This window comes from Hemicordylus capensis, chromosome 1, assembly GCF_027244095.1.
Source record: "Hemicordylus capensis ecotype Gifberg chromosome 1, rHemCap1.1.pri, whole genome shotgun sequence".
Taxonomy (NCBI): Eukaryota; Metazoa; Chordata; class Lepidosauria; order Squamata; family Cordylidae; genus Hemicordylus; species Hemicordylus capensis.
In genome coordinates this window covers 203,241,792-203,254,877 of record NC_069657.1, presented here as the reverse complement: position 1 = coordinate 203,254,877, position 13,086 = coordinate 203,241,792, and the positions used below count along the sequence as shown (strand labels likewise).

General features: G+C 41.8%; 1 protein-coding gene across 2 annotated transcripts in view; it reads left to right on the top strand.

Annotated features, from left to right (window-relative positions):
* The first annotated feature begins 239 nt into the window (after positions 1-239).
* CWC22 (CWC22 spliceosome associated protein homolog) overlaps positions 240-13,086 on the top strand; it is a 57,926-nt gene continuing 45,079 nt past the window's right edge. For both annotated transcript variants that reach the window (XM_053269198.1, XM_053269208.1), the window contains exons 1-7: positions 240-368; positions 2,646-2,763; positions 4,373-4,440; positions 5,735-5,851; positions 6,015-6,254; positions 7,331-7,459; positions 12,525-12,693. In XM_053269198.1, the coding sequence (XP_053125173.1) occupies positions 2,743-2,763; positions 4,373-4,440; positions 5,735-5,851; positions 6,015-6,254; positions 7,331-7,459; positions 12,525-12,693 (744 nt within the window). In that variant the 5' untranslated portion in view covers positions 240-368; positions 2,646-2,742. The remainder of the gene's footprint in view (positions 369-2,645; positions 2,764-4,372; positions 4,441-5,734; positions 5,852-6,014; positions 6,255-7,330; positions 7,460-12,524; positions 12,694-13,086) is intronic.

Here is a 13,086-nt window from a genome sequence, read left to right as displayed (position 1 = left end):
CTACGGGCGCTTGTAGCCGGGGGAGAAAAAACCCACCCGACAAAAGTTTCCGAAGATTATAGACCCTCTTGGTTCCTGAATTACTTTAGTTTAAATAAATAGGCAACAAAGCAATCGCGACCGCACGAACATCTACCCTCCACTCGACAGGGGGCCGGCTCCGCGCACCGTAGACCGCACTATAATATAAGTGGTATGTATGCACGTGACTATTTGAGACTCGCGAGACATCCGGGCTCTTTCTATGCCGTTTCTTTTCCTCTTTCCCCTCCCGAGTCCCCACCCCCGTGTCGCGCGGGAGGAAGACGTCGAAACTGCGCTGCAGCTGAATGGGAGGCGGGCAGGAAGAGAAGCTCGGAAGAGTCCCGGTGAGTTCCCCCCTCCTCGAATCTCACCCTCCAACCGCCCCACGTAAAGCAGAGCGGAAGGAAAGAGAGCAGCACCCCCGCCGCCCTGGGGTGGGGGGCAGGAAGAGAGAAGCAAGCCGTAGCCGGTGGTGGCGGCCGTTTGCCCCGTACCAGTGTTTGCTCTCTCGCCTAGCCTTAATTCCAGGGCGCTGAGATGGCCACCAGGTGTGTGGTCAAGAACACGCCTGTTTCTAGAGGGGCTCCTGCTGCTGCTCTGCCCCCGTCCCTGTTGTGAAAATGGATGACAGCACGTGCGAGTGCGAGGCAGACGGAGAGGAACATAGGAAGAAGCTGCCATATACTGAGTCAGACCATTGGTCTATCTAGCTCAGTATTGTCTTCACAGACTGGCAGTGGCTTCTCCAAGGGTGCAGGCAGAAATCTCTGTCAGCCCTATCTTGGAGAAGCCAGAGAGGGAACTTGGAACCTAGATGCTCTTCCCAGAGCGGCTTCATCCCCTGAGGGGAATATCTTGCAGTGCTCAAACATCAAGTCTCCCATTCATATGCAACCAGGGCAGACCCTGCTTAGCTATGGGGACAAGTCATGCTTGCTACCACAAAACCTCCCTAAGACTATCCTAGTACACATACTATTGGGAGAGGGCTTGCCTTAGGGCAAGGCTGTACAGCTTCAGCAGCTCCCATCATCCCTGACTTTTGCCCACTGGCTAGGAATGTTGGGAGCTGTAGGGCAAGAGAGCCTGCTTTGCACGCAGAAGGTGCCAGCTTCAGTCCCTGGCATTGTCAGGTAGGGGTCAGAAAGACCCCAATCTCAAACCCTGGAGAGCTACTGCCCAGTGAGTGTACCCTATTCATATGGAAAGTTCAATTCATGTACAGTATATGCGTGTAGAGGTTTGAGTGTACAATTATTCAGACATGTTCAATGGACATACAGTCGTCCATCTTTAAATGAATTTTGTTGTAAGCTTCCATGAAATCATGTATGAAGAATGGCACCATATAACTTCTTTAACTAAAATAAAATAAATTTGAGGGGACTCGTGCCAAGCTTCACTTTAAAAATGAACACACATACAACCATTCATACAAAAGCACGTGTACAAATGCCTATTCAGTGTCATGTCTGAATATGTCTATTGTCTACTAGACCAGTGGCTCCCAACCTGGGGGGGCCTCCAGATGTTGCTGAACTACAACTCCAATCATCCCCAGTTATAATTTGTTGTGGATGAGGATGATGGGAGTTGTAGTTCAGCAACATCTGGAGGACCCCAGGTTGGCAACCACTGTATTAGACAGTCCTTATCTAGATGGATCAATGGTCTAGGTAATATATATTAAAATATATGATAGCGCTATATATGTATGTGTATGTGTATATGTATGTGTGTGTGTGTGTGTGTGTGTGTGTATATATATTCTAATGTATAGAATATGTTCCTTCTAGTGGAAAAATCCTTGTTTAAACTGTCATTGCCTATGTGAACATATGGAATGTTCCTTTTTAAGTGAGGACTCTTCCACTAGAAAAATGGTTTTTGGCATGTGAAGGTGCTTGTTGTAGAGGTAGGCTAAAGCAAAGGGAAAGTGACAAAGGATGAGATTGATGGTGAGGAATGAGCCACCCCCAATGGACCCTGGAAGTGGAGCACAAGTTTGATTGACTCTCTGCTGCAGTATAATTTATTATATATGGTTGTGTCTAACAATCCCTTTGAAATAAGAGTTTAGAGACACAACTAAAGCATAGAGGCATAAACAGATGACTTGATGAAGCAAAGATATGAGAAGATAATGTACCTTTAAGAATAAAGGTTTGTGGGAGCAAGAGTTATGGTTCTCATTCCAGTTGTAGTTTACAAATGTGTGTGTCTGATTATCAGAATAGGGACCTGAGAATTGATTTGCCATGGTCCTGGATATAGTAAACATGTGGCCAAATGCAGGCCATACTTGAGTCTTCATGCCACTTGGGCAGCATATGGTTCTGTTTGTTGGCATAATCAAACTAAATTGCCATAATTCCCTCTGGACAGATGGTTAATGGCCAAGTTTTATTCCAGAGAGTCTTATCTGAAAACACTAGTAAATGAGAATGCTAGTTGTGACATTCCTAGTAAGAGAGATTAAAAGAGAGACCAGTTAAATTAGTTGGTTGTACAAAGCAGGTAGTTTCATTGTTTATTAGAAATATTAGGCTGTTGCAGCTGGTTTGTTTTCATAATCCAACTGTTTCGGCTTTCTGTAAATCAAGTCTTTCTTTTCTTTATAGATGAAGTGTTTTTGTTGGAACAATAATTGAGATCACTGACTTGATTTCTAAACATTGATATTGCTAATTCAGAATTTGAAGTGGATCAAGAACAAAAATGAAGAGTGGAGTGGCACAGGTAAATGCTGGTATTTTTAAAGTTGTGTTCTAAAGAAATAAAGATATACTAGCTGACCTGGCGCAGAGCATCTGTGCCCCTAGTTCTCCCTGTCTCCCCAATCCCTTCAGCCGTTTTCCTCCCTCGTTGAGCTGCAGTTCATTCTCCCTGCCCTGCAGCCAGCCGGCCTGGCCACAGCTTTCTCTCGCTGGCTGCTGGTCTTGCTCTCCCCCTCCCCTCGCTCATGAAATCTCGTGAGAGCTGCCACTCATGGGATTAGTGACAGGTATACCTTAGATAAATATATATATAGATTGGGGCCATTCACATGACTAGAGGGGGCAGGGGGGAAGGCTGGTGCAACTCCCCCACCCCCCAGACAATCACTGCAATGTTGCTAGGAGCATGAAACACGCTCCGAGATGATCCACACTGCGTGGTGCAGCGTGGAGCTCCAGATATCACTCAATGCACCAAGCAAACATTGGGGGATTCCCCAGAGAGTGCCCATCTCTTTGTCTGCTGGGGTTGAATGCAGCCCCAGCAAACACATAATCCTGGAGCCTGGGTTAAAGGCTTACTTGAGCCTTTAACTTTGGTAAAAAAGCTGGGCTAGGTGGTGCAGCTTCGCTGGAATCAGGCCCAATCCTGGTGGTCCTCATGTGCAGCCTCACCCAGGCTGGACTTCCCTCGCCAGGGTTAAGGTGAGTGTGAGAACAGTCTCTTTCCGTGTTTCTTCTTAGATTATGGGGCTTTTCAGATGAGGCATCCTGAGTGTGCTTCCACTGCTTAGTGGTTGAGGTGGATGACAGAGCACTTGCTCTCTCCCTCTAGAAAATAGAGATATTTGCATATATTCTGCTTCTGTTATCTCTTATGATTGTGTGTGGATTCTGGGTTCCGTGAATAAAAACCAGAGAGAGAGGATTTTAGCCAATGGTGGCTGCTTAAAGGGAAAGCGTGAGTTGGTGGTGAAGTAAGAGGAGGAACAGATTTTGGCTATCCTCTTTCTTGCACCTAGGAACCTCTGCAGGGAAACAACAGAATCCAGAGCAGAAGGCAACGGGCTACTCCCGATTGCTACTGTGTAGAATTGTAGGACTTGGTCTGGTTGGTAGTGGGCCTTGGCAAATGGCTTAACTGCTGATGCTGGGAGTGCATGTGCTCCCCTGTGTCTTCCAAATACATGCAGCAAATGCAATACTACATTCACTACTTTCACACTTGACAGTGTAGTGTAATAAAATCTATAATATGTGTGTCAAAATGTGGTTGCTATGCTGAGGAACTTACAGAAAAAGTTCATAACGATAAAAATGGAGGTGGTGTATCCAGTATGTCACTACGTTTTTTAAAAAAATGCAGTAGCTTGAATCCAGGCAGCCCTGTGTGCGTCCACACAGGTTGCTCATTTCAACCCTCCAGTTCAACCCTTTTCCGGAGTATTCCCCAGCCTCCTGGAGCAACTTGTGGGGAGGGGTGTTGCAAGGGACTGCAGCGGAAAGGAGAGCTGAAACAGACTTGTTGGATGTGTGGAAGTCTGTGCACAATTCTTTGGCTCTTGGCTAGTTTTTTTAATTAAATCCTTAAACCAGTATTGATGATCTGAAATTTAATTATTTTGTGTTAGTCTGGTTCTAGTTATGAAAGAAAGGAAACTTACAGTCCTCGGCAGAGGAGTTCCTCTCCAGAAGACAGGTAAAAATTATGCTATGTAAACTGCTTTGAAAACAGTTCTTGTTGAAAAGTGATACGTAAACACTTTTAATTATGAACACTGTTATGAGTATTTCATTATGAAGCATGGATGCATTTGGAATATCTTTTATTTATAATAAAGCTGTGAACTTGGTTTAAAAAAATTCACTCTTTGGTCAGTGGACTCTTGGGAGAACTTAGATTGCCATCTAGAGGCAAAATACATTTTAGTGTGTTTATTTATATAGCAGTACCTCGTTATCCGTGGATCCAGCATCTGTGGTTTCATGTATCCGTGGTTGGGGAACTAACACCCAATACATGAAAAAAGGGTTAAATGTGTAGGTCAGGGGTGGTGGCTGGAAATGACCTTGGAGACCATTTTGTGACTTGGGGGGGGGGGAACCAACTAAATCACAGAATAATGGCAAAATTCATATTTTTGGGAGGCATTCCTAGACAGCTGGAGGCCCATGGAGCTTTACTTTTTGTGTTCTGCCCTTTTTTTTGCTGTTCTTTGAAAGATTTCTGGGCCTCCAGGAACTTAACCCCCACTACAGTGACCTAGTATTTGCGTTTTTACTATCCACAGTAATTGTGGAGAACAGAACCACTGGGAATACCAAGGTCTCCCTGTATAGGAGGTAACTGCAAGCACAAAATCTCTTCCCCCTACTGATTGCCTGATATGCCATGTTTCTGTGGTCCCATTCCAATCCTCTTACAAAACTGAAAGTTTTTATTGAAAGCATAGAGAAAGTGCTCAGGGCATGCAGTAAACCTTTTAGATCTGCATTGTCAGTATGTGGATGCAATCAAGATTGTGTCCCAATTAGATGGAAATTCTTCACTTGTGGTAATATGTGTTTAAAGAAAAATGGGCAGGTTTATTAGTTTTTCATCATTCAGACAGAAGTAGAGCTTGAGAATTTATTTATTTTTTAAACTTGTGTTCTACATAGGAAGGGGGAAGAGCATGGAGTGACTAGTGGTAGGGAAGTCAGGTTGAGGAATCATGTTGTGCTCAAAGAGAGATGCAAGACACAGAAGCTCCACTGCTGAACTGCAAAAAACTATTTTGCCAATCCTTTCTTCCTCCTGTACTTGCACCTTAAGTAGGCACTACCTTTCTTTTCATATTTAGATATGTAAGTGTGTGATGAAAGATAAGCTCCCTAGTTTTACAAATGTGGCACCAAAGCATAATTCCACAGTTGTATCATGTCCACAAATCCCATAATGTGTCATTAAGCTATTATGTTTAAAAATAACACTTTGTGCTCTCTTGGCATAGGTACAGAGATCATGGGAGGTCTTGGTCACCACCAGGCAAAGGTTCCTTGGATCATAGCAGACCTGACCGGGAACGTTCAGAAAGGGGGCGTTATGCTGATAAATACTCAGAATCAAGGTGAATGCAAAATGCTGCCAACTGTTTTCTAATGTTCATGATTGGTCTCTTAGTCTTTTTCTTTTTTCTTTTCTTTTTACCAGTGCCAATTATTGGTAATGTGCTCAGTGTTTTCTTGCTTAACAAATAATTGTTTAATTACGTGGCACTTTCCGTTTTGTAGAGGGAGAGAGAAACAGGACAGAGAGAGAGAGTCTGACCGGAGAAAGCACAGAAAATCCTCTTCACCTGACAGAAAAAATGCAGCAGAGCGCTCACCATTACAAAGCTCGCTTTCCCATGAAGAACCCCCTCCAAAGAAGAAGAAAGAGGATCTGGATCCAATTCTTACCCGCACAGGGGGTGCATACATTCCTCCAGCGAAGCTTAGGATGATGCAAGCACAAATCACTGATAAAAATAGGTGGGTCAGATATAAGCATATTGCAGATCTTTCACTACCTGGTAAAGACTACAATCGGAGTACAAACTGCTGTGCACAAATAACTTGTGCAGATTGGTTTAAAAGCTTTCAGTTCTATTGGTGAGGGTAGCAGAGTACCAGGTGGCTAGTGCCAGAAATTCAAGAGAAAATTCAAGCTGTATAGTGACACAGGAACTTTTTTGGTCTCTAGACTCTGAAACAGGGCTGCACAACTCCTGCAGCTGTTGAAATACAGCTCCCATCATCCCTGACTATTGGCCACTGTGGCTAGGGATGATGAGAGTTGTAGTCTATTAACAGCTGGAGAGCCGAAGTTAGCTCTCCAGCTGTGTAGCCCTGCTCTGAAACATTGTTGAGATATGTACAGTGTAGTTTTACTTCCAGGTTGCTTTGGAGCTTGTAGATATCCAGAGACAGTGCTGTATATGCATACAGTAGTTTTCTCCAAAGCTTTCCTTGGTTTAGTTATTGTATGCTTATCATGATATTTTCAAAAGTGTGTGACACAGAAGCCTACTACACGCTAATTATGAGGAAAGCCTAGGTTGCAGTTGGAGGCCAAAATGCTCTTTTCTGGTTATCATTCTTGGTAAAGGTTTGCAAAAGACAAATTATTCCTCAGTTTTAACAATGCAGTTTTTGATCGGTGAACTAATTTGGTGTATCTATATTGGCAGCATCCAGATAATTATTATTACATTTATCTCCCGCTCTTCCTCCAAGGAGCCCAGAGTGGTGTACTACATACTTGAGTTTCTCCTCACAACAACCCTGTGAAGTAGGTTAGGCTGAGAGAGAAGTATGTTATCTTGTTTTATTGATTTCAATGCTGCTTTTGTCAAGGCTGACTAGTCTAGATGTGACCCACTGAAAATAACTTACTCTTGGAAAATTCAAGTGGGATCAGGCAGATAAATAAGCTTTTAGAGATCTTACTCAAGAGCTCTTTCTGAAAATGCTGTGGCATGTTTAGTGTGCAGGCATGCTAATTAATACAGTTCTGTTTAGTTGTTTGATTTATATTCATAAGTAAATCTGTAATATTTTTAAAACAGTTTAGCATATCAAAGGATGAGTTGGGAAGCACTGAAGAAATCCATCAATGGTCTCATTAACAAAGTGAATGTTTCAAACATTGAGAATATCATCCATGAGCTCCTTCAAGAAAATATTGTCAGAGGAAGGTATGTGTGTTGATTATTTGACAATATTCTGGTCATTTGCATAACTATGAAGTAAATCTCAAGACACTTATTAGAGAGTTATTCTTAATATTCTGTTGGTCAGCCCTTGCTTTAATCTTGTTAGGATTTCCAGTTTAAATAAGAATAATGTAGAGCAGTGGTTCCCAGTCTGTGGTTCATGAGGGTATTGCAGGTGGTCTGTGAGTTGGGGGGGGGGAAAATGGTGATAATATGATCTCGTGTACCTCTTATGTATCATATTCAATGTTACATTATTATTCACAATGCTATGTATGTGAGCAAGCATATTAAATTAGAAATAGCTGCATTTTAATACCCCTTGATATGTAAGTTTGACTCCCATCAGCCACAGGCTCCTATATTACCTCCTATAGTACAGGAGTTACACTGGCTGCCAATATGTTTCCGGGTGAAATACAAAGTGCTGGTTATAACCTATAAAGCCCTAAACAGCTTAGGCCCACGGTATTTAAGAGAGCGACTTCTTCTGCACGATCCCCATTGTCCACTGCGTTCATCAGGGGAGGCTCGTCTCTGGCTACCTTCAAGTCGTTTGGTGGCCACTCAGGGAAGGGCCTTCTCAGTTGTTGCTCTGAGACTTTGGATTGCGCTTCCTGCTGACATAAGACTCTCCCCATCTCTAGCGGTTTTTAAAAGAGCTTTGAAGACTCATCTTTTTAACCAGGCTTTTTATCTTTTGTAATTTTAAATATTGTAAATTGTTTTTGTTTTTAGGCAGCTTTTTGGCATTTTAATTGATTTTAATATTTTGTGCTTTTGTATTTTTTTATTACTGTGAACCGCCCCGAGATTTTGGTTTGGGGCGGTATAGAAATTTATAAAATAAAAATTAATAATATAATAAAAATAATAATGACTTGCTTGCATGATGGTCCACAAACGCTTTTGATAATGATGTAGTGGTCTGCATAAAGGAAAAGATTGGGAACCGCTGACATAGGATTTTGTGAGGCTGCAATCCTATGGAGCCTTACCTGGGAGTAAGGCTCAATGAGCTTGAAAGACTTTGAACATCCGTGTTACTTGTTTTGTAACTTATTGTGAGTGTATAGTTCACTGGTAAAATCAGTGTGAAGTTGCAGCCAAGCTTTCCAAAGCACACATACTATTTGTGTGAAGGAAATCACAGCTTGTAGGACTTTTTTGATCAGCGGTCTTTTCACAAAGCTTTAGGAAACAAGCTTTGGTCAGACTTACAGTAGATGTTTTCTGATCTGTAATTATGAGGATAGTTCATGGTCCTTTGAGTGAATGGGGATAGGAACAATGGGAGTGCTTGAGAGTGGTAGGGATGAGGATTAGAGAAAGACTAATATTGAAGGCTAGAGGAAAATGAGTTGACAGAATAGAAAATGCAGATAAATAGCCCCCAGAAATAAAAGAAGTTAAACTCCAGTCTGCAGCAATGTTTCCTTTCCTTTCCTGTGCTCCCCAGCACTGCTCCCTCTAACAGGGAATCCCAGATGTTGTTGACTACAGCTTCCATAGTTCCCAGCCAAAGGCCATCACAGCTGCTGGGAGCTGTAGTCAACAACATCTGGAATTCCCTGTTAGAGGGAATCGTGCTTCCCAGTCACCTGAGACTAGGAGGATGGTGGAAAAGGTAAGGAGGAATACAACTGATAAAATATCCCCATACCCACATCCAAACATAAGATTGGGAAAGGAACAGAATAGGGATTAAAGGATTGGCATGAACAAGCTGAGGCAGTTGGGGCTTTCTACTTAAGAGAAGAAGCTATGACCGGGGAGAAGGGATGGGCACATGAGAGAGGTTTATAACTTTTCATGTTGTGGAAAAGGTAGGGAGATGGGAATTCTTCTCCCTCTCAATACCAATGTGTGGGTCACCCAAAGAAATTGATAGACAGATTAAGAACAGACAGAAGTACTTCACACAATGCATAATTTGTGAAACTTATGGCCACTGGATGTAGTGGTTGTCAGTAGCTTAGATGGCTTAAAAGATTTTTATGCAAATTAGTGAAGGTTTGGTCTGTGGTGGAGAAAGAAACACTTCTTTTGCATAAATGTTGACCCCTAAGGTTTCTTCCAACACAGTTATACACCTGATAAGTGCCCTGTGAAGAGGCTTTATTTAAGGAACATTTCTCATCTTGAAAGGCAGCTTTTCCTTCCTGCTTGTATGCTTTGGGTAATTACTATGTCCTTTGGACAGGTCAGCTTCAAAGTTAACTTCTCCTAAATCTAAAAGTGACACTCAGCCCAAAGGAAAATGCTACTGTCCAGAGTTCTTTTGAGAAGGTTCCCATGAGGATGGGACCAGAAATCATCTACTTGGGGAAGATGCTGTCCACCATGAGTCTGATCCAGGCACAAGTGTGTTGTCTTTTGATTGGTCTTTCAGGTTTAGGGCTGGCTCTGCAAAACTACTGTACAAAACACACACACACACACACACACACACCTTTTCCTGTTAAATCTGAAGGAAATTGTTTGCTTCACTGTTGGGTTACTCTCTATTGTTTTACAAACAAAAAACCTTTGGTTAAACACCCTAGTCTGGAGTGCAGTTTGAATAATATCCCCATGCTTGGATGGTCATATAATGTTACTGATCTGTAGAGGAGTGGATACTGGGGAGCTCAGAAAGACTCTATGCCTAAAATAGAGGCTCTGTTGGCTTTCTGTAAGGCATGTAAGACTGAAATGTTCTGTCGGGTGTTCGGTTGCTGAGATAGCTGGTCGTAGAGTGATCTTCTAATCCATGGTTACTATGTCATGTGGAATGAGTACTGTATGGGCTGGGGTTATGACATTATGAAGATGTATTTTATAGAACTGTGTTGCTATGTTATTGTTTGTAAGCCACCCTGAGCCCTATGGGAGTAGGGCGACATATAAATATGAATGAATGAATGAATGGTATCCCCTACCTAATTTTATATTGTAGGCTATTGTCTACAACAGGCTTGTAGGCTATTGTCATGGAGGCATTTGTCTGGCCAATGTTGGATGCTGGACTAGTTAGACCAACAAGGCTCATTTTGTATTCTTCATTTTGAATATTTCCTGGTTCTGATAAATGCTTTCCTACTTCATAGGAGTGTGTTAACTCACACATTGCTTTGCATAAAGATTTCCACACTCTCCTTCCCCAAGCAGGTTTTGCACACTGCTGGGCTGGGCAATCATCTGGATGTAAAGAAGTTCACAGTGGATAGGGTGGAGGGGTGGGCAAGTTCAAAAAGTGTGAGAGAGCCCAGCTTAAGGTGGTTCTGTCTTCCTGATAATGGAATGGAAAGGAAAGAACTGCATGGGGAAATTGAAAGAATGGAAAGAACTGCAGGGGAGAGAACACCTTTTCAGAGCTCAAAGCAGAGATTATCATGAACTCACTGTTAATTCATTAGTTTTATTATGCTCTCAAATTTTATCAATGTTGACATACTACTCAAGCAACTAAATTTCATTCTTTCACATGAGGCTTGAGTGTGACTGTCATCTCCTAATGCTGTCTCGCCCTCCCTTCTGTATTCCTTGCACTCAAGTGGTTGTGATGGCAGAAGGAAAGCCAGTCCTTGTGTGTGCTTCTCTATGCAGGAAGAACCAAGTGCACTATAGCGGCTAGAGTGTTGGCCTACTGGGGTGACCCAGGTTCAAATCCCTGTTCAACTGTGAAGTCCACTGGAGAACCTTGAGCCTGGCCCTCTTAGCCTAATCCACTCCACAGGGTTGTGAGAATAAAGCTGTGGGGTCGGGGGGAGGGAAGACAGCAACTATGTGTGGCGTCCTAGTTTGTTGGAGGAAGGAAGAGATGAGCATAATAAAATGCCACTGGTTTAAACTTTCAAAGATTTGAGCTCTGTAGGGCAGGACTTGTGATTAAATTGCTTATACAGTGTTCTCTAGAGTCTTTTCACTGACTTTATTCTAAAGGTACCAGTAGTTGAATGAAAACCAGTCCTAAGTTTCATTGCAGTTCATTTACTCCTGTAACTTAATGCACAATCATTTTCTTTTAAAATAAATATTCATTATTAACTAAAGGGAAATGACAGTTCTGTCATAAATGGAATTATTGCTTCTGTTGAAGAATAAGTAGTGGCATCAGATGAACTCTTAATCTGCAAAGATCTGCTTTTGACATGCTTCCTAATTACAGTAATTAAATCATAGATTGTCAGTAAACATGTTTCTTCAGGATGTCAGTGGCTTTGTAAACATCTAGGATTTAAGTGCAGTCATGAAAATAACTTTGAGTAGATTGGGAGACAAATTATATCAGCAATTAATTTACCCATTCATCTTTAACAGACTCTTGCTACTGGCTTTCAGATGGCATGATTCTTTGATAAGCTTCTTGTGCTGTAATTTCATGGTTCTAATGGATACATCAATATTATAATAATATAATCTAATACAGCAGTGCATTTTTTTCATACTCAAGGACAATAGTTCATTCTTTGAGTTATCTTTAATTTTAAAAATGTTAACTATTGGTGTCCCATTGGAGAAACAGTTTTACAGTGGCAGTGTTCCAGTTGGTCTCCACTAGGATTGTAGTTCTGAAAAATGCCATAGATTTTGACACAAACTTGAACTGCTAAATGAAAAGGAGAGAACAGTATTTAAATGACTTGGGGATATTTTAAAACTAGGTTTTCTTACAGCTTTTGTTAGGGTTGGTATGAAAGGGTGTTTTTGTGACACAGAGATAAAAGAGATTGCAGCAAGTGTTCACTTTCTGAAACACCCTTGTAGATTACAAGGGTGATTCTTTGAACAGGCCTGTTCAAAGAATAACATCTCGGCTCTTGACAGGCCTGCTGATTGGATTGCAGTATAGTCAAATATTGAGAGGGGGAACAGAGTGGGAAAGAAGATGGGAAGTCAAAATTGTTCTTCATGGTTTCAGTGCTGGTGGAATGGAAATCCAGACTAATGTAATCCAGGGAAACCACTGCACACCTTCAGTTTGTTAGTATATGCTATTGTATAGCAAATAAAACATTAACATTTCCATAAAGATGTTTCAGCATGTCTATATTCTCATTTACAGAGGATTGCTGTCCAGATCAATTTTGCAAGCCCAGAGTGCTTCACCAATCTTCACTCATGTTTATGCAGCAGTTGTAGCAATCATCAATTCAAAGTTTCCGAATATTGGAGAACTGATTCTCAAGAGACTCATTTTAAACTTTCGAAAAGGATACCGAAGAAATGATAAGGTACATCAGAGAACTGAACTGTGCAGAATTGGTGGGCCAAGATTAATTGTGCCTCTCTGATTGCTCAGATTGTTGCTTTACATCGTAAACCTACATCATCTAAATGTTTCATAGACTCTCTTGCTATCACAATTCCAGCAAGCTAAATTCTTTAAGCTTACCCAGAGCTTGGTGGCTGATGAGCACATTGTATGGTGAATCCCTTAAAATAACCTGAATCTTCACACACTAATTACAGTGAGGGAAATAAGTATTTGATCCCCTGCTGATTTTGTCTGTTTGCCCTCTGACACAGAAATGACCAGGCTATAATTGGAATGGTAGGTTTATTGTAGCTGTGAGAGACAGAATAACAACAAACAAACCCTCAAAAGCCCAGTGCCCAAAAGTCAG